Source organism: Pteropus alecto, unplaced genomic scaffold (assembly GCF_000325575.1).
Source record: "Pteropus alecto unplaced genomic scaffold, ASM32557v1 scaffold65, whole genome shotgun sequence".
In the NCBI taxonomy this organism is placed as follows: Eukaryota; Metazoa; Chordata; class Mammalia; order Chiroptera; family Pteropodidae; genus Pteropus; species Pteropus alecto.
In genome coordinates this window covers 1,031,926-1,055,554 of record NW_006439191.1, presented here as the reverse complement: position 1 = coordinate 1,055,554, position 23,629 = coordinate 1,031,926, and the positions used below count along the sequence as shown (strand labels likewise).

Here is a 23,629-nt window from a genome sequence, read left to right as displayed (position 1 = left end):
CACCCTCTGACTTTTCTGCCCTGCACAGCAAGTCATTTGCTAGAACAGTCTCCACTTGCAGTCTCCCCTGGCTCACTCAGAAGCATTCCCCAAAAACTGCCATCTGGTTTCCTGACACTGCTCTGAGCTCATCAGTGACCTCGACGTAGCCAAAGCCAGGCCTTCTCTCAAGAGACTTCCATGTAGCATTTAACAATGGCCATCTATCCTTCTATCCACCATCCATCCATCCATCCACCATCCATCATCCATCCATCTACCCACAACACAGTTATCTAATGTGTCCCTACTTTTGGAACCGGACTCCTGGCTTTTGTGCTCGGGTCCACCCTGCCTCTCGGTCACCCCTCCTTGGTCCCCTCTCCCAGCATCTCTTCTTCTACTTGCCCCTTAAGCACCAGTGTCCTCCAGGGCTCTGCCCCACCCCTTGTACTTTCTCGCCCTCCACGCTCTGCCACTCTTTGCCTCAACTTCTCCCTTGGTACTGAGGACACTCAAAGCCGCATCTCCAAACCAGCAGGGCATCTGCCGTTTTGCCCAGAAGGGAGGATGTGAAGTTGACCAAAAGGATCGGAAGGAGTCGAGAGCGACCCTCTGGATTCTGGAGCCGTTCGCTGATCTCAGAGGGAAGACGACCGCGCAGAATCAGAGGCCCCGATGCAGGGGCTTGGGGGGCTTCTGGAGCTTCGGGAAGACTGGGTTTGTAGATGCAAAGGTCCTCTGGCTGCTGTGTACAGAAGGAACCAGAAGGCCAGAGGAGCGCGCGGGGCAGTGAGGCCGCACCTTGGGGCACGTCAGTCCCCAGACGGCTGGCGGAACACCCAGGCCTGGGCCCCACCCAGGGACCCTAGTGCGGTTGGTCTTTGGTGTGACCTCAGCCGCCGGAGTGACCCAGGTGTGTCCCAGGTGTGTTCTATTTTTGAGAATTCGGGTACTCCTGTCTCCAGATGTTTGAGAAATCTGGGGAATCTCTGAACGTGCCACCCCGAGGGACTTCGCTTCCAGTGGGAGCAGAGGGGACCCCGGCCTATAGAAAGCACGGCGAGCCTCCCATGACGAAGATGTGGCGCCCAGACCGTAGGGTGTGGGAGCAGAAAGGGGCCTGGGTGACCTTCTCTGTCACCAAGGAGAGCGCATGCATGGGAGGCTGTGTATGGGCTCATCTGGAGGGGCATAGTTTTTACTGCTGCATCTCATCAACTCTAAAACATCATCTTTTCATTTAACATTGAACAACCAGGACACATTATACAATCGGGTGTCATTTAATTGGCCGTTTAAAACAGTTTATCAGTGATACATCAAATAAAGGAGCATCTTATAATCAATGGCATCTTAGAAACGATGGCATTATTTTGCTTAATTTTAAAAACCCACTTGGAAAGTCGCTGAACGAGATGGCCTATGGGGTAAGTACGTTGTCCTCTGGATTTATTGAGACAGTGAAAAATCTGCCAGCAAAGCAGTTCCTTTGCTAGCTGAGATTGTGGCACATACATCTTTGATGCCCTGAAACGTCAGGTCTGTGCTCCCTCTTGGCAGGAGCCTAAGAACTGCCTGCGGTGACCACAACCCCGATGGCGACACCAATGACGATCCAGTCCCCAGGGTTTATTGTCGCTTTTCCTTCCACCGTGGGGAAACGTACTTCACTCCCGTGACAACTGAGGATTTGGGGAGTTTATGGGCCTTACTGGGCAGCCAGCAGGGCTCATCCGCGTTAGCCGTCATGGTAGGGGAGAACGTGAAGCAGGCGCGGGGGGCACACAGGTCCCGCGTTCTGCCCGCTAATTTTTCAGGAGCGTGTTGCATAAATGGGTTACAAACAGCCCCTATGTTGTTTACTTCTTCGCAGTGGGCTAGAACCATTCGCTCCAGGCCCACCCGCACCAAAGTCAAATTGTTACACATCCAGTAGGGACGCAAGCACACTACAGCCCAGCTTCGTGGGGCCCCCTGAAGATGCTACCCAGAAGACACCAACCCCCTCATGGCTGCAACAACCCTTCAAGTGAGCGCTGGACTGTCCGAGATCACCACGGCCTTAGCCCACCCCACCCCAAGGCCTCCTCTGCAGAGAGAGGCAAAGCCAGAAGCATTTCCTTGAACCTCTACCTACCTGGTCCCTGGTCAGGGTTTGCAGATGAGAGGCACCCCTGAAACTAAGGGGAAGGAAGAGGAAACGCCGTTATTCTCTGGAGGAAGTTGCAGTCAGACTTGGGGAGTTGAGAATCGGGGTTGCTTTCTGGAGCGCTCGCGAGAACCATCCCTTTGTGCTGCGCAGGAAGCCGGTGGGAGCTTCCTGGACGCCCTTGACACCTGACTTCTTGGCAACACAACATCCAGGCTCCATCTGCTCGAGTGTCACAGGCCAAGCAGCCTCCGATGCAAAGGACTGAATGACTCTGCTCATGTGAAGTTCTAAAACAGTCAGAATTAACCTACGTTGATGGAAATCACAACAGTCATTATCTGAGTTGGGGCAGGGGTAGGTTTTGGCAGGAAAGGGCAAGACGGAACTTTCTAGGGTGATAGAAATACTCTATATCTCGATTGAGGTAGCGAGTGATTACATGGGTGTAGACAATCGTTAAAACGCATTGAAGTTGTACACTTAGGATCTGTTCATTTTATTGTGTATTTAAAAAAAAAAAAAAACTCAGGGATTTCCTGCTCAGACTTCCAGGGGCATTGCCTGGACCTCCAGAGGTCAGATTCAGGGGCAAAAAACGGAACATCCAAACCAGCAGAGACGGAGGCAGAGGCCGATGGAACGCAGGGAAACCTGGAGGGTCCATGCGTTCAGCGTAGCCTCACCCCTGCACCCACGAGCTGTCCATGTGCATTTATTGTGTGCTAGAGCTATGCTGCTTGTTTCACATAGCTTTTAATCCTGGGAGGAAAGCAACAACAACAACAGCAAAAAACAAAAACAAAACAAAACTTGAGGCTCCGAGCGGTTAAACAACACACAGCTAGCTAGGCTGACACCTCGAGTCTTCCTATTCCAAGTCCAGAGTTACTTCTGTGGCTGTCTCTGGGGGGGATGCTAGTGGGATCTCCTGCCCCGTGGCTCATTTGGGAGCTGCGGCCTGAGCAAGGCTAGAGGTGGCGCCTTCACCAGCCAGTGACTCTCACACCAACTTTTCCCCCTTCGTTTGACACCTACGCCTTCTTCCTTAGAAGCACCACTGGTTGATCCTGGTCCCTTCTCCAAAAAAGTTCTCCTGTTTCACATGGACCAACACAAAGAAATGCTGGCGACTTATTTTGCAAATCCCTTGGGGGCTTGGCACGACCTACAGGCCTGGAATACGCTGGCCCTATAACACAGTTGCCGATGGGGAAAGAGCCGGGAGCCCATTCATGGTCAAGGTCATTGGAAAAAAACATAAAAGCAATCTCAAGTGTTAGGCACTGAGGGTTACCCAAGTGACAAACCCAGGTCAGCACAGCAGAAAAGTGTCCCAGCTTCTCCTGTGCCAAAGTACCTGCTTCCTGAAGGGGCTGAGGCCCGATGAGACATGATGTCATTGGTTTTGTCACGTCTCGGTGAGGTGACCTTGCAGGAGAGGAGATGGAAGAACAAGGCCCTGTGGTGACGAAGTACTCGAGTGGGGAAAAAAACAAGACTCCCCGCCCGGTGGACCAGGTCCCCGACTTTCAAGAACAAAGCTGCCTTGTCATACTTGCCTAGACCGTGGTGCCTGAGAGAGCCACAGGACCCGTAGTGAGTTCCTGCCACAGAACTGTCTGCAAAATAAAATCATTCAATATCTTAAAAGGGCTATCTCAATGGAAGATACTGTGGCCATGGAGAAATAAAATATTTAATTACTAAGTAAAAGAGATTAAAAGTCCCTTGAATCTTAAGAAGAATAAAATTGAGCAAAAGTTTATATATATCATTCATCTGTTGAAATAATAATATTGTTCTTTGTTGATGATTTAATTTTAAGATTCTGGCTGGTTCTGTTTTCTCTGTCTTCTGCCAAGCGCAGAAGTTAACTCTATTTTATATGTGCATATATCGATGAATTATTTTTGTCTGTATTAAAGTATTACTAATGAAACGCACACAGAGTTAGACATTAAATAATACCAGTGACTCCTAACGAAGACTTGTAGTCAGTCCCCTGTCCCACCAGCCTCTTTCGATCTTTCTAGCCTCCCCTCCCCCAGCACAATCACTCATGTGGTTTCCTTTGGTTGGGGCTTAGAAAGAAAAGCATATAGACCAGAGGCCACCCCTAACAAAGATAAGGTGTTTGTGGGGATGTCCTGTTAGCTGTAAAATGAATTGGTCTACCACATGTCTTTAATTCCTTAAATAAAAAATCTGCCTCCTTCTTAAAATTTTTTTTCAGTTGAAGAATAATACCATACAGATAAGTGAACAAATTAATCAGTACAGATAAAATATATTGTCACAAAGTGCACACACCCATGTGATCATCACCCAGGTCAAGAAATGGAACAACATGTCAAGCGTTCCAGAAGCCCCTCCCCCCAACACACCCCACCCTCTCCCCCCAAAGGAAGCCATTGGCCTCATCATCATTATAGATGAGTTTTAGCTTTCTGAAATTTTTAAAAATGGAACCACTCAGTATGTAATAGTTATACCTCCCTGCTCGGACTTAATAATTTGGGGAGATTTCCTCATGTTGTTTTGCACGTGACTATGATTGGCTAAGTGTCATTTCTGCATAGGTTTCGGTGGCCGCAATTTATTTAATCTATTTTACGACTGGCGGACATGTGGCATGTCTCCAATGCTGGCTACTACAGATAACGCTGCCACAAACGTTTCTGTCTTCTGGCCCATATGCGCACGGATTTCTGGCGTGTGCGTAGCCATGAGCAGAGCTGCGGTGTCATAGGGCACGTGTGCATTCGACTTCGGGAGATGACAGGAGACCGTTTTTTAAAGTAAACCAATGGACACTCTCTCCAATAACATAGGCGAGTTTTAATAGCTGCACATCCTCGCTAATACTTGGCACTGTCAGTCATTTTCATTTTAGCCATTCTGGTGAACATGTAGTCGCAACAAAGTGTGGTTTTAATTTGCATTTTCCGATGGCTAAAGAAGGTTGACTGTCTTTTCTCTTTCTTTTAGACACTGGTGTACCTTTGTGAAATTCCTAAGTCACCGGTCTATTTTTCTTCGGTGTTGCCTCATTGATTTGTAGTTCTTTCATATTTCAGCTATGAGTTCTTCTCAGATATATGTATTATTTTATGTGCTGTGGTTTGTCTTGTTACTCACTGATGGTCTTTTCTGATGAGTAGTCTCACTTTAAATGTTGTCATCTCTCTTGATTCCCTTCTTGTCCTAGATCCTGGCCCTATTTACTGCCTTGTCGCTCTCCAGTGTCTTTAAATAGATTTAAAAAATAGTTTCTCCAGCTTTTCTAGACGTTCCCAGTGGAAGAATTGGGCAGAATTCCCTCAGGCAGTCGCCATTAATTTGTGTAGTTCTTTCTTCCAGCTTTTTTTTTTTTTTTTTATTTCTCAATACACGCTCAGGATGCTACTTCTTGATTTAACATTCCAGACATTTTATATTGATTTTATATTATGCTGGTGAACATTTATCTATCTCACACTTGCACTGCATATCTTCCTGTCCTCCCGATAGAGTTATTTCATAATTTCAAACTTTCAACAACGTTTACTTTATATTATATCAGGACTATCTAAAATATTAGCCACTACAGATTTAAGTGGTAGACAAGAAATTTTCAAAGTCAGTTGTATTTGGGGCGATGAGTCAGATCCTCTCTGAAGTTTTCGAGATCCCTACACAGTAGTCTAGATTTTCCAGAATAGTCTCAATTTCAAACACAGCAAGCGCTTGCCATTCTTAGGCTGAATGATGTGGTTCCTCCTATTTCGGAGTGACCCCGAAGGACCACACTCTGGAATTTAGCCCTTTACCGAGGCCTGACTCGGAAAGGCTGTGAAGGGAACGCAGGACAAGCAGCATGTCAGCCGGCCGCCCGGCACCCACATCTCTACGTGGCACTGCCCGTCACGGCTTTGGCCATGTCTGCAGCAGCTCTCGTGAAGTGAGACTTGGAAAAATGGCCTCAGAAAGAATTCCAAATGCCGGGGGGCGGGACACAGAAGAAAGGGTCTTTCCTCAGAGAGCTTTAGTCCAGACGGGCGGGCAGCCAGACAGGAGGCGGGAAGTCGTGCTTGTTTTAAAGGAAAAGCTGGCGTGCCGGGAGCGTGCCCAGAGAGAGAGGACTCTGGGTTGCAGGCACCCCAGGCAGCTTGGTGGGCTGGATTTTGAAGACTAAGTAGGATAAAAGTGCAGAGACGGGAGAACATTCCAGAAGGAAGCGGTAGAATGGGGGGGTAGGGGATGCTGTGCGTGTGGGCTGATGGGCACAGCCGTTGTTTAAATATAAAAACAATAAATGCAGGGCAAACTCAGACTCAGATCGGAGGGTGCCCAGAGAAGCCAGGAGAACAGAGAAAGAGAGAGACAGACAGAGACAGAGACAGAGACGGAGAGAGTGTGTGCACGCACATGCACGTGTGTGCGTGTGTGTGTGTGTGTGTGTGTGGGAGGAGTTGGGATGAGGGGAATACCATGAGGGACAGGGAGTGACATTTGGGAGTGCTGAGAGCCAGGCCTAGGGCACTGCTCAAAGAGCCGCAGCTGACCCCCGGCTATGCTGGGCTTGGAGGAGGCTCAGTGTGAAGCCAGGGGGTAATTTTGGCACATCTTGGTTTAAATTTTTTAATTTAAACCTTTTAATTTTAATATTTTTTAGAAAAACATGGCTATCTTAAACATTAAAAATGAAACAGAAGGCAAACTATGTATAGATTTCTTTCAAGATTAAAAAAAATACAATTTCAAAGAAATTCCGACTGCCTTTAGAAGGCTCAGTGCGTGCGCCCTCTTGTGGCCACTCGAGCAGCTAACAACAAGATCCGAGAAGCCCTGACGTCCTTGGCCAATTTAATTTTTACGGCAACTGTACGAGGCAGATACCATCACGCCCACAGATGAGAAAGCGAGGTCCAGCGAGGGCGTGTGACATGCTCGAGGTCACGGAGCCTACGATCCGCAGAACCGGAACTCAAACCAGGATCTGCGTCCAAAGGCGAAGGTCTTTCCATAGCAGCCGCAGCGGTCGGTAAATGACAAAAAGGAAATAAAGCAGAGAGAGTTTGGTGCCAAATCACGGAAGGTCTCGGACACCAGGCTGAAATAAAGGTCACCTGTAAAACACGCCGTGATGACTCACAGGGTTAGGTCTGGAGGAGGCGAAGGCAAGACCGTCCACGGCCGTGAGAAATCTCGGTATTCTCGTCCCAGCTTCTCTGGGACCACATCCTGCCCCCGAGACGGAGCGCGACCTGCACCCGGCACTGGCTCTGTGCTCCTGGCTGCAGTGGGAAATGTGCCTCTTTTCTGATCGTTTTCTGCTCCGGGTTTTTCTGCAGAGCACAGCGAGCTGGGGGTCCCTGGCCCACCCTCATGTCCGCCATCTGTAACTTCTCTCGAGGCGCCCTTCCCACGACTGAGAAATATTCTGTGGTATTGGTAGAATCTTCTGGATCTATTACTTCCCATTTGGAGGTCAGCGAGACAAGACACCGTGTTGTCATGAAAACCAAGAGCTTTATACTGTGTTCATAGCAGGAGAAAAAAAAATCCTTCAGAAAACGGTACCTTAGCGCTGCCTGTGGCTTGAGGTCGGCGGAAACCGCTCCTTCGACTAGGAGATGGTTGCTATAGTTTGCAGCTGAATGCTGTCGTCTTTCTTCTTTTCCTTTTCCTTCCGTAGTATGTGCTGAGAGAGTTTATCGAGAAACCAGCCGACGTCCTGGAGGTCCTCCGGCCACCTCAGGTACTGCCGTTTCTGTACAAAGGCCCTGACGGCCTCGTGTTTCATGAGCTGGTACTGGGACAAGGACCCGACCACCACCACGACGAGGGCGCCGTTCAGGTAGGCCAGGGCCCTGCTCTGGGCGTAGCTGAAGGCTTCGAGGCACCAGCCGTCTCTGAGGAAGTGTCTGCTCACCAGGCACACGACCTTCCTGCTGCTCCGCACGGCGTTGTGGATGTTAGCGATGTGGTCTTCCCCTGGCATGAAGTCTCTCTCTTCAAAGCACAGGTGAAATCTGTTTTGGTCGCTGTACTGAGCGTCCAGGTGTCTGAGCAAAGCATTGTGCACCCACTCGAAGTCCTTGCTACTGAAGCACAAATAGGCATCGTATGTGTACGTGTCGGAGTCTCTTCCCAGGGTCCGGTCCTCAAAGAGCAGCCTCTGGACCATCTTATAACAGAGGAAACAAAAGCCCCGGAACTTCACGACTGTGAGGACGATCAAGAGGAACAGGACCAGCGTGACGGTGAATAAGATGAAAAGGGAGAACTTGAGGGACTTGAGGATTTCCTCTTCGTCACAACCGTCCGTGGACACGGAGTAGAGGGAAGTCCCAGAGAGCGAGTTTGGGTACATGCAGTATATGTCTGCGTGAGACCCAAATATAGTGACATTGGTTTGATTGAGCCACCTGATGAAAGCGCTAAGTTCACACTCGCAGATGAACTTGTTATGAGTTATGTCCACGAAACGAAGTGATGCAAATACGTCAGGATCAGGAGACAGGAGCTGGTTTCTGGATACATCGAGGATCTCTAAGTTAGGCGGTAAGTCGCCAGGGGAGAGGACCGTCAGCCGGTTGGAGTTGAGGCTGAGTCCCCTTAAGGCAGTCAGATCGCTAAATACTCCTGGCGGGAGAAAAGTCAGGTAGTTATTATTCAAATATAGGACCTGGAGACGGGAAAGCCCCTTAAAAACATCCCAACAGGAGCCGGTCTCCCAGGCAAGTTGCAACATATTTTCTCCGAGGAAAAGCTTCTCTAAGCTGAGACTCTCTGAATGGACACGACCTTGGTTACATGAGGAAAAGCGATTTTGATTTAAAATGAGAATCTGGAGATGAGGCACCTGGAGAAGGAAGTAGAGATTATCCAGACTTTCTAGCCTGTTCTCTGATAAGTGGATGAAGTTGGCTGTGAACCTGATGGTTGGCAAAGTCACCAGTTTATTGCCACCCAAAAAGATATTAGGTATACTGGGAATAAAATAAATGGTTTTGAGGGCATTGTCTCGGAGGTCCAAGGTATTCAACTTTTCCAGGAATCTGAACGTTTCTTCCTGAATGATCCCGATGTGGTTCCTCTGCAGGTCGATGTGGGCCACGTTAGCGAGTCCGTAGAAGTTAAAATTGTAAAGCTCCCCAAGAAGGTTGTGTGACATATTGAGAACCTGCAGACTGTGGAGTCCGTAAAACGCCTCGTGTGCAATCTTGTTTATCTTGTTGTGGGCAACGTTCAGAACCTTCAGCTCCGCGAGGGTCTCAAAGAGTCGGAAGTTCAGGGAGAAGATGAAGCCGTGGGAGAGGTCCAGCTGTGCCACTGAGCTTCCGGCCAGGCCGGCAAACGTGCTCTGGTCAGGATCTTTGATGTTGTGGAAGCCAAACCCAGAACCCATAGTGTGGTAGCCAAGAACCAAGGAGAAAACCTGGCTTCCGTTGATGGCGTTGCTAAAGTTCCTTGTGATGTCCACGGTCCAGCCATTGCCAGAAACGTCTAGGGTTTCCAGGATCACGTCTCTGAACGGGTTCATGCACCTCCCCCAGTCCACCGAGACCCTGCTGTACAGGTTGTTAGCAGCGAGTCTCAAAAATGAGAGCGTTTTCCCTCGGAGGGGCTTGAGCTCGTGCTCACACACTGTGGGTATTTGGTTGAGGAAGAAATCGATGGACTTCAAGGAATTCAACTCCCTGAATGAAGGATGGAGGGAAAGGCTGCGAATCTGATTTGTGGACAGGTCCAGGCGAGACAAAGACCCCAAATTTCTGAAATAACCATCTTTTAACACAGCGTCAGAGAGACCGCAGGAGAACAGTCTAAGTTCAAACAGATGGGGCAGTCCCTGAAAAGCATCCGGATGCAAGAAGTCTATCTGACTTTTGCCCAAGTCCAAGATTCGAAGATTGGGCAGGTTTCTGAAAGCCTCTTTGTCAATAGTTAAGGATGAAAACTGAGTTCCGAGCTCCAGCAGCTGCAGCCGCTCCAGGAAGGGGAAAGACGTGGCTGTGACTGTCTTGATATAGTTGAAGCTTAGCAGGAGGCTCTCAGTGGTGTTGAGGACCCGGGGTATCTGGGTGAGGTTGCAGAAACGATATAAGGCCATCCGACCATCAGAGGAGCAGGAAGAAATTCCAAGCACAGGACTGGCCACGAGCAACACTCCCAGGAGAAGGTCAAGGTGATCTCCCATGATCCTACAGAGAAGGGGGAATAAAAACACAGGCGTCTGAGCTTGAGGCATTGCACAGGGGTCCTTAGAACTCAGGGAATCCTGAGATGTGCCTGCTCTCTGAGGCCCTGTGTTCCACTGGCTCCGTGGACAGGCCCGTTGACAGATGTTGTCTGCTCTAGACAGAGTTCTTCTCACTCTCTCTGTGTCACTTAGATTGCATTTTCTACGTGGTTCTTAATTGTTTTAAGGTCATGGACCCCTTTGAGAACCCAATGACAGCTCTGATTCCTCCGGAAATGCACATTTGCATCGTAAACCATGTTTTGCACCCAATTTCAGGGGGTTCACTGACCTCCTGAAGCCCATTCCTGTCAACCTCACACTGAGAACCTTTCATATAGAGATAACCACCACCACATTTTATATTCTACAAAAGGGCTTGGAAGACGTTTTCTGTTAAGGGCCAGATGATAATGATTTTAGGTTTTGAGATCCAAAAGCCATAGTTTGGTGACCTCTGTTCTAGAAGAAGGAGAATAGAAACTTCAATTTCATAAATGAGGATTTGAAGTGACTTCGGATCAACATGGTCTGATACTGAACCGCCAGTATTTGCAAGAAAGAGCTAATTTGGCCCCCAAGTTGCTACCAGCTTTGCAGCCGCTGTAACTAGACAGAAAAGTTCCTGCAGAGACTGGGGAGTGAAGACACCAGCTCAGAATAACAGAATTAAATATTTCAGTTTCACTCCTGTCTTTTTACAGATGACTCTGCTGGTCCTCCATGCGTCCTCTGAACTGGGTAGCTTGACCTTGAATTTGTGGTCACGACGAGTGACGAAAGAGAGCCCCAAACCATAGATATTCCAAAATATTGAATTTTCAAGTCCACAGCAGGGAGGCTAAAATTAACAGTGAGGTGAGTAAGGTCAGCTGAACAAATAGATTTTAAAGAAAATTATTGGGGGTTTTGTCATGTTACGAAGATACTATGGAGACCTGTTTTCTTATGAAATACAGAAGATGTAACGTAACTACATTTTTATCTCTGGAACAGACTTTAAGAGATGAAGAGCCAGGACTTGTGAGCAGGGGAGCCAGGGGAGCCAGCAGGTTGGCAGGAGTCTGGAGGGGCCGCTCATGAAGACAGAGCTGGTGGGGACGGCCCACCCACGCCGGTGTCCTGGGTCAGGAGCAGGAAGCCGGGTGGCAGGCAGTGTGAATGAACACTGGTACTGGGCAAATCCAGTCTACAGACGAGAATCAGCTACTCGTTTAAGATCCGAAAAAGCCTCAGAAAGAGGAGCGCCCAAGAGTGGTCTCGAGGCAGAGAGAGAGAGAGAGAGAGAGAGAGAGAGAGAGAGAGAGAGAGAGCGCGAGCGAGCGAGCTGGTGAGGAACAGGCGTGGACACAGGGACATCCACGAGAGAAGACTAAGTGACCTCTAAGGGGCTGAGGCCAGCGGGAGCAAGAGCAGGGAGAGCGTGAGTAAGGCCGAGAGGGAGCTCCTCCAGCCCGGGCCACCTGCTTTCCCAAAGTTTAGGTTGTGGGGAGCAGCATCTGACCCTGTCAGAGGCCGGCGCCATCTAGTCAGAAATCCAGGTCTCCGAGAGCTGGCAGAGGGAGCAAGGGAAGGGCCAGGGCAGCCTGCTCCCAAGCCACTATCAGAAAGAGGGCGAGAAGCAACACCTACAGTTACTTAGACTGTGAGCTCTGCCGTCAGGGGGCGTAGGGATTCCTTCCAAAATGTCACCATGCTATGCAAAATCACAGTGAGCAGGCAGGGCTGCTGCAGGAAGGCGCCAGGTACCACACGCAGAAACCTCCTGAGCGGCACGTGAAGAAGCATGTGAAAACGGCAGCACCGTTTTGAGCCCGTTACGTGGTTAAGAAGTACGTAAACCCTGCAATAAATATCTCTTCGCCTTGGAAAAATGAGGGAAAAAGCAACACTCCTGACACCCCAGCAAGTCCTAGAAATTCAGGCTTCGTGGGTCTGGCAAAGGCTGGAAAGTTCGCTTCACAGCCGAATCCCAGGCACTTTGAAGCAGGTGGTCGGTGGGCCTGGTCTGAGAAACACTGGTCTAAGGAGCCCTCCCAACTCGGACACCCCGGGGCTGTCCTAGAGGAAGAAGGGCGGAAAGGAATTCGGAGGGCTGCGAGCATTGGGGGCCAGCCTGCTCGGAGGGCTGGGGGTCCGGCAGAGCCAGCACATCGGTGCGGCCTGTGAGCCACACTCCCGCCAAGAGCTGTCAATTAAGATAATGAGGCCGGAGGGAGGAGGGTCAGCGTCTCTTTCATTCGAGTTGAGTTCATTTAGCTTCATCTCAGCCCTTAGCGGAGCAGCTTCCCTTTCGCGACTTAATTGTCTGGACAGCACTGCCGTGTGCCTGAGCCCGGGTGAGTGAGGGGCCGAGGGGTCTCCACAGGACCCGGGGAGGCCTGCACTTCAGGGGCGCCTCCGTTCCAGGCCATCGCAGCCCGCAAATCCCCCTGGCTGGAGCCAGGGCTGCACTTGTGCTGATTGATGCTCGATCCTTAACAAGTAACACCAGTGATGGGGTCCTTGGCGGGGTCCGGAATTCTCGGCGGCAAGGCTGCAGAGAGAACCTTCTCCTGGCAGGTGGTGGCCCACATCTGGCGGGTGGCCGGGTCTTGGGCGTGGAGGACTCGCTCTCTGAGAATACTGAATTCTGAATGGGTGCTTGGGAGAGATTCTCCAAGTTCACGTTGCAATAGAAATCTTGGACCGAGGCCAAACATGCAGTGCAAACTGAGGCTTGGATGAAGGCTCAAGGCCAGTGGGCAAGGTGAACCTCATGGTCAAGTGCGTGCTCTAGATGCAGAATTCTCTAGATGCAGCATATAGAATCCCATTGGAACACGCCAGCAAACGGGCACCACGAAGTCCGAAAGGTTGTTGGGGCCCCAGTCCTTCCAGCCTGGCGCCCCCCTCCGACGATAATTCCAGTAAAACATATGGGCGGCAGCACTACCTTGAACTTGACTTTGTTCCCCAGATGCAGCTTCAGCTTCTTTCAAAAGCCACAGGATTTGCTGCTGCTGAGCACTGCAAATTCTCGAGCCCCCTGAGTGGGGAACCTTCGCCTGCTCCTCCCCACACAGCCCTGAGCTTCCCCCCTCCCCTCATCCTCCCAGTCTTTTGAGGGCACCGTTGTTATCCCCCTTATACAGATGAGGACACTGAGGCCCAGAGAAGTTAAGTCACTTGCTGGAGACCACGCAGCCCCGTCTAGTGTCTACCGTCAGCCCAGTGCCTCCTGCGTGGCTGCACTGGGGTTGAGAACGGGGGGGCTGTAGCCCACCACAAAGTCATCGTCTCCTAATCTGTGGTCACTTCCTCTCAGTCGCAAAGGGCACGGGCCCCAAGTGGAAGATTTGCCTCTCGGCCCCTCGCCCGCTTCGCCTTCCCTGTGAAGTTCCACCTCGACCCGGGTGGCCCGCGCCTGAGACGCCCCCCTGAATGCCGAACCCCCGCCCGCTCACGCCCGGCTCCCCCCACCTCCTTCCGCCTCCCCGTCCTTCTCCCTCGAGACCCCGCGGCCTTCCCTTCGAGCCCCCCTTCAACGTCGTCCACTCCGGCCTCCTTGCTCTCCTGCCCCACCTGTCTACACCCGCTGTCTACACCCACTGTCTACACCCGCGGCCTGCCCGCGTGCCTGCGCCAGGCGGCCGAGCTCTGTCAGGGAGTGGCACGCAGAGGTGGCTGGCACTCACTTCGGGGTGCCGTATCCGACCCACTCTGTCCTTCACACGACTCCCAGGTGCCCCAAGTGTCCCCACCAGCCCCCCCAGGAGCGGTCAGCCTTGCTTCTAGGCAGGCCTGAGTCTTGACCTGAAGCTCACGGCAGCCACTGGGGTGACCCACCGAGCCAGGCAGTGCTGCCACAGGGGGCTCGTTGGGGGTCCTGGGGGCAGCACCCTGTGGCGCCTCCGGGAGGTCCGGAGGGTTGGGCCAGGCCCAGGCGGCCACACCCAGGCTAGCGCGGCCAGAGGGGGCGCCCCATTCGTGCAAGCCGAAAGAAAGCGAGCTCCTCACCCACTTGTCAGGCCCACCGCTGGCTCGCCTGAGCGGGACAGTTATTAGCATCTGGCGAGCTCGCCTCTCAGGAGGATGGTTTAGTTACCGCTGACGGTTGGGGGCCATTAGGGTCTGTTTGCATCGCTAAGTGTGTCTGACTCTATAACACAAAGCAGGTCTATTAAGTGGAGCTAGCGAAACATTCTTCTTTGAGGAGCAGTTTCAGTTCCATCAGCCGCGCAGCGGGGGGTGGCAAGGGGGCACCTCGAGAAACTCTGCCAGATGCCTTGCCACACTCCCGGAGCTGCCAGGAGCTGGTGACTCGGTCAGGACGGAAATGAGCCGAGTCGCTGCGACTTGCTGAGGCTCTGCCTTTCCCAGAGCACCGGCTAAAGGTCTGGGAAGGTGTCCCCAGGAGCTGCCAAGCGCTCCGGCGTGTGGTCGCAAAGCCGGCCTGCGTCCCTTTCTGTACATTTGAATTTCATTTCCGGGGGCAGCTGTTACTTTGTTCTCTGTGGGTCACGGCCACCTTGCCGGCATCTAGGACGTGAATGGACGAGCTCATGATATCCGGCCCCTGGGTCCTCCCGCCCTGTCCGTGGCCCTGCAGAGCCGACGGCTGGGTGCTGAGGGCTAGTCTGAGGGTGCGCAGAGCGCCTGGCATGCACTGGTCTCGGCGGGAGTCTGGGCCCTTCCAGGCAGCCCCCCTCACCTGCTTTCTTCCCTCCTACCCGGGGCTCCCTTTCCTCCTTCAGGGAGTGTCACTGCTGGTATTGCACCATCGTCTTCTGAGAGTGACCTTGTCCCTTCCTTCTTTGTCCTTATCTGGACACACCTTGAAACATCCTTGTGGACATCTACGCCGTTTCCCCCAAAGCCAGAGCCTTCGGGGCCGCAGCCTCCCGGAGGACTTTCTAACTGGTCCAGCCTTGCCTCGTCCTCGTCTTGGGGTATGGACCCTCGTTTCCATCTTCAGCGTATATATACATTATTCAAACATCCCACTGGTCTCCTTAATTCCCCACCGGAAGAAGCTTCAAGCACGACATCAATGCGGTTGGTGGCCGACTCTGTGAAGCCGGCCTGGGGACACCGCCAGCACTGGATCCCTTCCTTTCCAAGTTTGTGCTGCTGCCCGGCCCCCAGCCCCACTGCATCCTGCCTGGGCCACTGCAGTGACCTCCTAGCCGATCCAGCCCGGTCCATCCTATCCCGACACACGTTTCTCCCACTCGGCTACGCAGCGGGGCATGCAGAGCACTGCTCTGAGCAGAGGCCTTGCTGGCTCCCTCTGCCCACGAAGGTCGGACTCTTCTCTTCAGGGCATAAGAGTTCAGGGCCCCCACCGTGCCCTACCACCTCGTCCTGGAATGGTTCACGAGAGAGGGCCCTTAGCACCTGACCTTCTCATTTAACAGCGGGGGAGTCAAGCCGACCTACGCTCCTGACTGTATCTACAGTCTCGCCCTGTGCTCCAGGAGCAGTTTGCTGTCTCACAATTGGCTTCCATTCGATTTCTCTGCTTAGGCCGGTCCCCGGGCTTGAACGCTGGTATTTGTCTCATCTGCTTATGCAATTCCAACTCACCCTTCAAAGCCTGTCTCAGAGGCCAGGCTCTTCCACGAATCAGTTCTCATATGGCCACAGGCACACTTTATCTCTCCCTGCCTTGATATTCTGTCTGCATCTCCATGAGAGCATTTTTGTTATTTTGTGCCTTCCCCCAGGATTGTAAATTTTGTGAGGGCAGAGACCCTTAAGTACACAGCACGACGTAAGCACCCCAATAATATTTTTTGTAATCATTTCGTTTATTTTTAAAATTTCTTTTTAATTGTAGTTGATGTACAATATTATAAAAGTTTCAGGTGTACAACACAGTGATTCAACATCTCTATACCTTGCAAAGCCATCACCACGATAAGTTTAGTTCCTATATGTCACCCTATGCTCTACCTTACATCCCCATGACTTATTTTATAACTGGAAGTTGGTACTTGTTTCCTCATCAGTATTTTGAAGATTTGTTTTCATCGGGGTACTTACCTCCCAGTTCTACCACAAGGAGCTTCTGATATGTTCTTCTTACTCTATGGGCACGGGTCCCCTGGTTGTTTAAGGACTTCAGTTCCTGACACCAGAAACTTCATCTCAGACATGATGGTGGTCAGTGATTTTTCAGTGACTCAGGAGAAAGGGCTTTTGTTTTCCTAAAGGAGCACAGGAAAGCCAAGTAAGAGAGAGAAACAGAAAATATTTTTCTATGCCATTCAGCAATTTTCTTTGTAGAAGAATTTAAAACTTTAGCTATGTCTCTTCTTGAGTAGAATTCTAATTAGAAAATGTCAAGGCCATATTGTCAACCAGAGCACATGGAACCTCAGAAGTGAAGGGATCTTGAGCAATCTGAGGCCCAGCCTGTGGTTCGGAAGGTGGGTATCTAAGCCAGACGCTCAGCCTTTCTTCCCTGTAACTCCAGGAAGGAAAACCCTGCACTTCATAATCCAGTCCATCCTTATTAAATCACTGCAGTGGTGATTTACTTCAAGGAAGCATCTCCCTTGAACTTAGAAGTCCCGTTCATGACATATCTGTAGTCATTTACCGGGAACTCAAGCACAAGAGTGAGGACAAGCCACCGTGAGCAAAGAACTTGCAAGTTTCTAGGGAAAAACAGCTAAGCTCGCTATCAGAATGTGACATTTCTAAGCAGTACATCGGGGTAAATGATGGCTGAGTTAGGAGACACGGGATAATTGCCAGGTCTCAGATTTAGGATGAGAAGGGCAGTGAAAGTTGAACTGACTTCTAATGCTTTCCATTATTTTATAGATGATTACACTGATGGTCAGAGAGGGTAAGCATTTGCCTACGGTCACGCATCTACTAAATTGTGAAAGTAGGACTTGAATCCACCTGCAAACTTAGTTGTCATTTTGATCTTTCAAAAAAAATCAAAATTGAATATGCCATGAAACAGATACAGAGCCTCAAAGGGTGCTTTGCATATGAAGCACCTGGAGATCTTGCTGAAATGCAGATTCTGATTCAGTCGGCTGGGCCGGGACCTGGGATCCTGCATTTCTAACAAGCCTCCAGATGATGCTGATGCTGATTCATTGACCACAATTTGAGTGGAAGGACTTAAGTGACCTGTTATCTGCATCACTGCTCACTATTCGGGCTGCCCCGTTTTCCTGGAAATGAAGTGCGTGTGACCAAGATACGGCATGATCACTTTGGAAAGAGGGCCGTGTTAATACGGTCACCTTTTTCTCAGCCCTAGAGGGTGAGGCGTCAGATGATTCCTTGAAGAAGATTCATTTGAGGCTTCTGAGGCTTCTTGACACATCACCTCGTTTTACTTGGAGCTATGGAAATGGGAGCTTGGGTGCAATTTCTGATCCCAGGACAGGCGCTTCCCCTGGAGACCAGCAAGGGGCGCACCAAGGGCAGAGACGGGGAAGAGGAGCCCGCAGGACACGCTGAGCTGGGGGTGTGGAGGCCGCCAGCCTCCCTAAGCTAAGCTCGGCTGGGAAGTTCGCCTCGCTTACAGTCAGAACGCACAAAGGTGCGCCTGGTGGGCCGGCCATTCCCAAGGCACAGGGAGAGGCATCGCTACTGAATTTCAAAGCCGGACAGTGATGCCTCTTCTTCCTGAGCCTGCACCTTAGAAGGAATTACCCACCCCCACCCCCACGAGCCCTTTGAGGCTGTATCTGTTTTTGCAGTGTACACAATTTGGATTTTTTTCGTAGCTGGATTCAAATCCTAGCTCCGCAATTTAACAGACGTGTGACCTTGAGCACGTGCTTAACCTCTCTCAGCATCAGCTTAATCATACATAGGGCAGCGACAATGAGTTTTACTTTCCCCCAGGAAGCATCAGCAGTGGCTGCTGAGGACACTCCAGGGCCCGAACCAGAGAATCAGCTATTGATGCATAATCCTCCATGATTTCTTGCTTGCTTAAGTAGACAGACATCCTTTATCCAACTGCACCTCACCAGAAACGTATTCCTTTTAGAAACCACTGAAGGGGCCAGTGAGAAAAGGAAATGGAATTTCTCAATATGCTGGGGTGATCCAGTGTTTTCTTTTCTGCACTCCCGAAAAATTCTGTAAAAGCTCCCCTATCCTCTTTAACATCGTCAGGCGATGGACCCTCAAAACCACAATACAACCAAACCAGCAGCATTCAGAGGCGCTGATATTCTAGACAGTGTGTTGCAAACCCAGATGGTTTAGGTACAGGATGGCTTCTCTCCGTCTGCTCATTAAAAACGGTTTTAAAGCGTCTAATGGACATCATTCCATCCAAGCGCTTATTAAAAACAGCTAGCGAAACACATTCGAAATCCTTGGGAAAAGACAGCTCACCAAGGATTTCCACATCTCTACCTGTCCTCAGGTTCAGGCGGCACTAATGTCCTCAATGAGAAAACGTCACCTGAGGCTCCGACAGCCTCCTTGAATGCAACTCAGCGAAAGCTGGCGTGTCGATGAGCAAAGCCAACGCCAGGAAAGGTGGGCGACCGCAAGGTCAGGCAGGAGCAGGAGCAGAGGAGAGCCGGGATTACAGGCCCTGACAGTCACGACCCAGACAGTCTGCGAAGAGCAGCAAAAATCATTTGGATTGTGACGCAAACTGGAAACAGCTGGATGGGTGGGACACTGGGAAGAAAACCCTTATTAAACTATGATCCCTGGGACATTTCCAGAGAATGGAAATGTGAAGAGAGATTACGAAACATTTGAGAACCATCCTGGGTGGGATCTGGAGTCTGTGCGGGGCTAGCAAAAGCCTCAAGAGAAACTTCCGCAGGCAGATAAAGTCAGGTGCGCTCTGCCAGTGGCGGAGACACCCCCCGGTTCGGGTGAGGGAGAGGAGAGAGGCAGTCAGGCCACCAGGAGAGGGCCAGGCTCTCCCTGCCTGCAAGGTGCAGGGGAGAAAAGATGCTTCCCTCTGCGGGGCCACGGGGGCCGTGAGCAGGGACTGGCGGGGGCTGGGAGCCACACCCCTGCTGGAAGCACACGTCCTCGACACGTGCCCACGTTGTGGAACCTGCCCTGGGCAGGCTGCCCAGGGTGGCCGTGCTCCATTCTGAGTTCCCAGTGGAGGCGGTCAGAGACTTGGCTCCAACTTCGTGTGGGCGGCAACTTCCAGGATGTGTGAGATCCTGGCAGAAGCACAGGGATGGGAGAGGGGAGACCCGTGTCCTAGTCTCCCCCCGACCGTGGCTGTCATCTGGGCGTCTCTGACAAGTTCAACTTCCCTTGGCCTGTGTATAATGGCAGCAATTGTGTCATGACATCAATCACAGACCAGGGCACAGTCCTTGGAGTGGAACGTTCACCACCCCTTTTGGCAAATGTGCGAGCCTCTTATAGAGGATCTGGAAAATATCTAGTGGAAAATAATATTATTGATGTACCAGTAAAACGAATAAGTAAAACAGATCCATATATATCCTGGCCTTAAATAGCACCTTCTCTGCCCCCTAAGGATTTACTCTCAGAGGGGATGGCTTCTAGGGCCAGATAATATTTTGAGGAGAGAGAACTTCACAGCGCCCCCTGCAGCTCCGCCCACCCCCACATCTCTAGTAGTCTCCCCACATCATTGCCCCAAGCCATGTACGAGGCAGGACTGGACCCAGAAGTAGCTTGCAGGTTCTTCTGGCTTTGATTTTCTGAACATGGCCTTAGGTCAAGGACATACAGGCTTTTCCTGGAGGCACAGAGAGGAGAGGAGGTAGTGGCGAGAAGCAGAGAGGCTTGGAAGAAAGAGGAGGGGAGGATAGGTCTGTGGGTCCCCGGAGGACAGTCCCTGGCAGGACCCCAGAGGTTGGCTGTGTGGTCTAGAAGCCACGGAGACCAAGGAGTGGGCTCATGCTCGGTGGTCACCCGAGCAGGATCACCCCCACCTCTACCCCACGGTCTTGACCATGGGTAACACCCGGAAGTTATGGCAAAACCAAGGGGTGGTTTCTATTCTTGATGAGACAAAGGCTCCCAACGAATATTAAGTTGATATCGAGAGAAGAAATCACCCGAGCATGGTAGAGATTCATACTCTCGCACCATTCATTCTGCATGTTAGGGAAGAAAATAAAACGTTAGTCTTAGAACTACAGATGCTCCTCGACTTACAGTGGGATTACACCCCTATAATCCCATCGTAAATGAACAACACCTTCCGTTGAAAATACATTTAATACACCTGTTGAACACCATAGCTCGACCTAGCCTACCTGAGACGGGCTCAGAACTCTTACATTAGGAGGCCGTTGGGCAGAATCATCTAACACAAGGCTTATTTTATAATAAAGTGTTGAATATCTCACGTCATTATCGATCATTTCGCTTTCACTGTATTGAAAGAGAGAAAACGGGGCAGCCGTATGGGTATCGCTTTGGCACCATCGTAAAGTCAGAAACTCGTAGGTCGAACCATCGTGCGCCGGGGACAGCGTGTACCTGGAAGCAGAGCACAGGGAGGAGTCTCAGTTCACACAGACTCAGGGCCGAGGGCGGCTGCAGCCTCTGCCTTCACCGGGGCTGTCCGGGCTCCAACGCTGGCCCACTTTTCCAGACTACAAAACAAGTGGTTCTTTCTGAAGACCCCATGAGGAGAGAGAGACATGTAGCCTTATTTTGTGGTCCCTTGCAATGCCTCACATAGTGGATTATTTGTCGACTATCAAATCACTTATTGACTATTAAAGCCCATCTAACCCACAATGAAACTGGGTGCAGATGGGTCGCTGGTTTGGTGACCTCGGACGAGTCATGCGGCCAGCGGTGCCAGGACTGTGAATCTTGTTGCAGTGTCAGGAACATGAACATTGATCTACAGTAAGGCACGGGCTTGCTTTTTGGCATCTGAAAAATAAGAATAACAACAACACGCACCTCACGGGTACCCGGCACAGTGTCCGGCTCAGAGTAAACGCTGTTCGTGTGCCGTTATGATGGGTGTTATATGTGAGTGCAGGAGCTGAGAAACGTCTGGCCAGCACCACTGTGAAGTCAAGTTTGGGGACAAGTTTACCACAGGCCAGGGAGGTGAGACCCAATCATGGCAGCATTGCCACATCCTCTGATTGGATTTAGCGTTAGGGCGACTTTGGCGATTACCCAAAATGAAAGTTCTCTGGGACATTTGCAGGGGAAAGAAGACAGGACGGAGGTTTACACGAAATACAATCGACGTGGAAGGGGGGCTTTCATCCAAATCCTTTAGCATAAATGGGCTCCTTCTCTCCGGCCTTCCACTGTGGTCAGATCTCTCTTGTCATAAAACAAACAAAAACATCTCTTGACACACTCACTCCTCCCTTCTCGCAGAGAGATAATCTGTCCTTTCTTTCATGGCCAAATTCCTCAGACATGAAGTCGAAAGGCTCCACCCACGTCCCCACTGCCCATCGACCGGCCTCTCTTTGATCCCATGAGATCTGGCTTCCCTATGGGAGCTTCCCTCACGGAGGCTGCCTCCCTGTGCCTCGTACATGGCTGACTTTCAATGAAGAATCATTTACCGAATGCCTGCTACGTCCCAGCCCCCAACTTTTGCAAGATGAGTGACACACGGCCCTGCTTTAGCGAGGGACCCCTTTAGTTGAGAGACCCCTCAACTCCAACGGGCAATTCAGGGTGTAAGAGCTTCAGTGGAGGCTCATGCAAGGAGCAAAGGAGAGCAAAGAAGGAACTCCCCAGCTCTGCTTGAAGACCGGGGAGGGGTGAGGGGTTGGGGGTCGGGGTGGGCAGCCAGGAAGTCTTCTGTGAAGAAGATGCCATTTGAGATGCTTCTTAAGAACGGAGAGGGTTTTTTACTCCAACAGCATTCTGGCACCGAAGAGCATGCGGAAAGAGAAAGAGGCATGCAGAAGAGACCTGGTCAGAACCTCACGGAACATCAGCATGGCCGGGACAGAAGACAGGGCAGGAGCCGGAAGGGGAGGCAGGGTATTTGGACTGCATCCGGGGGGGTGGGCAGCTGTTGGCTGGTTTCGAGCTTCCTATTAGCCTCGGACTTCCTTCCTCTCCCTGGCCCTGCCTGTCACTCCATGTTCCGCTTAAGACCAAGCCGCTCTGACGCCCTCTCTGCCTTCTCCAGCCCACACTGGCTGGCTTCTTTGAACTAGCAGATCGCTATGCCTGGCCACCGTCTTCTGCCCTCAAGACCTCAGGTGATGCAAGTCAGGAAGTCCAGGAGACCTTGGACAGACTTGTCAGAGCTCAGACCGGCTGAGTCGATGTGGGGAAAAGTGATCCGACCGCACGTCTGGCCAGGGCCTGGCTGCTCCCCTGGGCAGCAGCACCTGGCATCAGCACGTCACCACTAATGCCCTCTGCCGGAGAGGAGAGAACGCATCCCAGATGGCCCTGACGTCCAAGAGGGCCTGGCAGTGACCAGATCATTGCTCAGAAGTGGGTCATGGGGTGGACAGGTGTGTTCGACACGGGGTGACTACATAGCTAATCCCCGCAGGGAGAAAGCGCCGCCAGCAATCCTCACTCCCGCCGGCCTCAGCAGGCTTCCGGGGCAGCTCTCACCCCCAGGGGGGTCACAGACCCACCCTCGCGGCAGAAAATGCCGCCCCGGCTCTGGTTTTCCAGGGCCGCTGCTCACATCTTCCCAGGCAGATTTCTTTAAACATAAAAGCCTACAGTATTAATCTCGGACCCTCTGCCAGGCTGCCCTCCCTGGTGCTGTGGGGTGGGGGTTTCTAGGCCTTTCGTCGAGCAGCTCAGGAACTTTCTGGGATTTCCATGGGCCTGCTGGAGGTCGCCACCTCCCTCTTCTACGCGAGACAGTGAAGCCACCTGCCCCTTTCCGGGGGGCGGGGACAAAGTGAAAACCTGTCTGATAAGACTGTTCCAAGGTAAAGGTGCAAGTGACTCCTCAAAGTGGGGTTTCCTTGTGTCCAGTCTGCAGGGCCCAAGGTATCCACATGCTCCCCCTCCTCTACCCCAAACGAGGGACCCCCCGCAACGCTGCCCAGGGACCCCCAGGGGCAGAGAGCGCGGTCCAGAGATGGCACGCCCGGCGCAGGGAGAGGAGCTGAAAACAGCCCGGGACGCCCCTGGAGCGAGAGAGGCGCCGGAGGCCGCAGGCAGCTCGGTCCCCGCGACTCCGGCCCCCGCCCTGTCCCCAGCTGCGGGGCGCGGGCCCTCGCCCGCTCTCGTCCGCAGCAGGGCGCTCACCTCCGGGGAGGTCTCCCCGCGTCGCACGCGCGTCCGCTCACTGCTCCCCGCCGCCACCCAGCGCCTGACATCCG

The 23,629-nt window shown here is 51.7% G+C and overlaps 1 protein-coding gene across 1 annotated transcript; it reads right to left on the bottom strand.

The window, feature by feature from the left end:
* Window positions 1–6,834: 6,834 nt before the first annotated feature.
* On the bottom strand, window positions 6,835–23,612 carry TLR5 (toll like receptor 5). Its single transcript, NM_001320280.1, is given in 4 exon segments — window positions 6,835–10,323; window positions 16,389–16,552; window positions 20,690–20,822; window positions 23,556–23,612. A coding segment is annotated over 1 exon segment (2,577 nt). The 5' UTR covers window positions 10,320–10,323; window positions 16,389–16,552; window positions 20,690–20,822; window positions 23,556–23,612; the 3' UTR covers window positions 6,835–7,742.
* Between the last annotated feature and the right edge of the window lie 17 nt (window positions 23,613–23,629).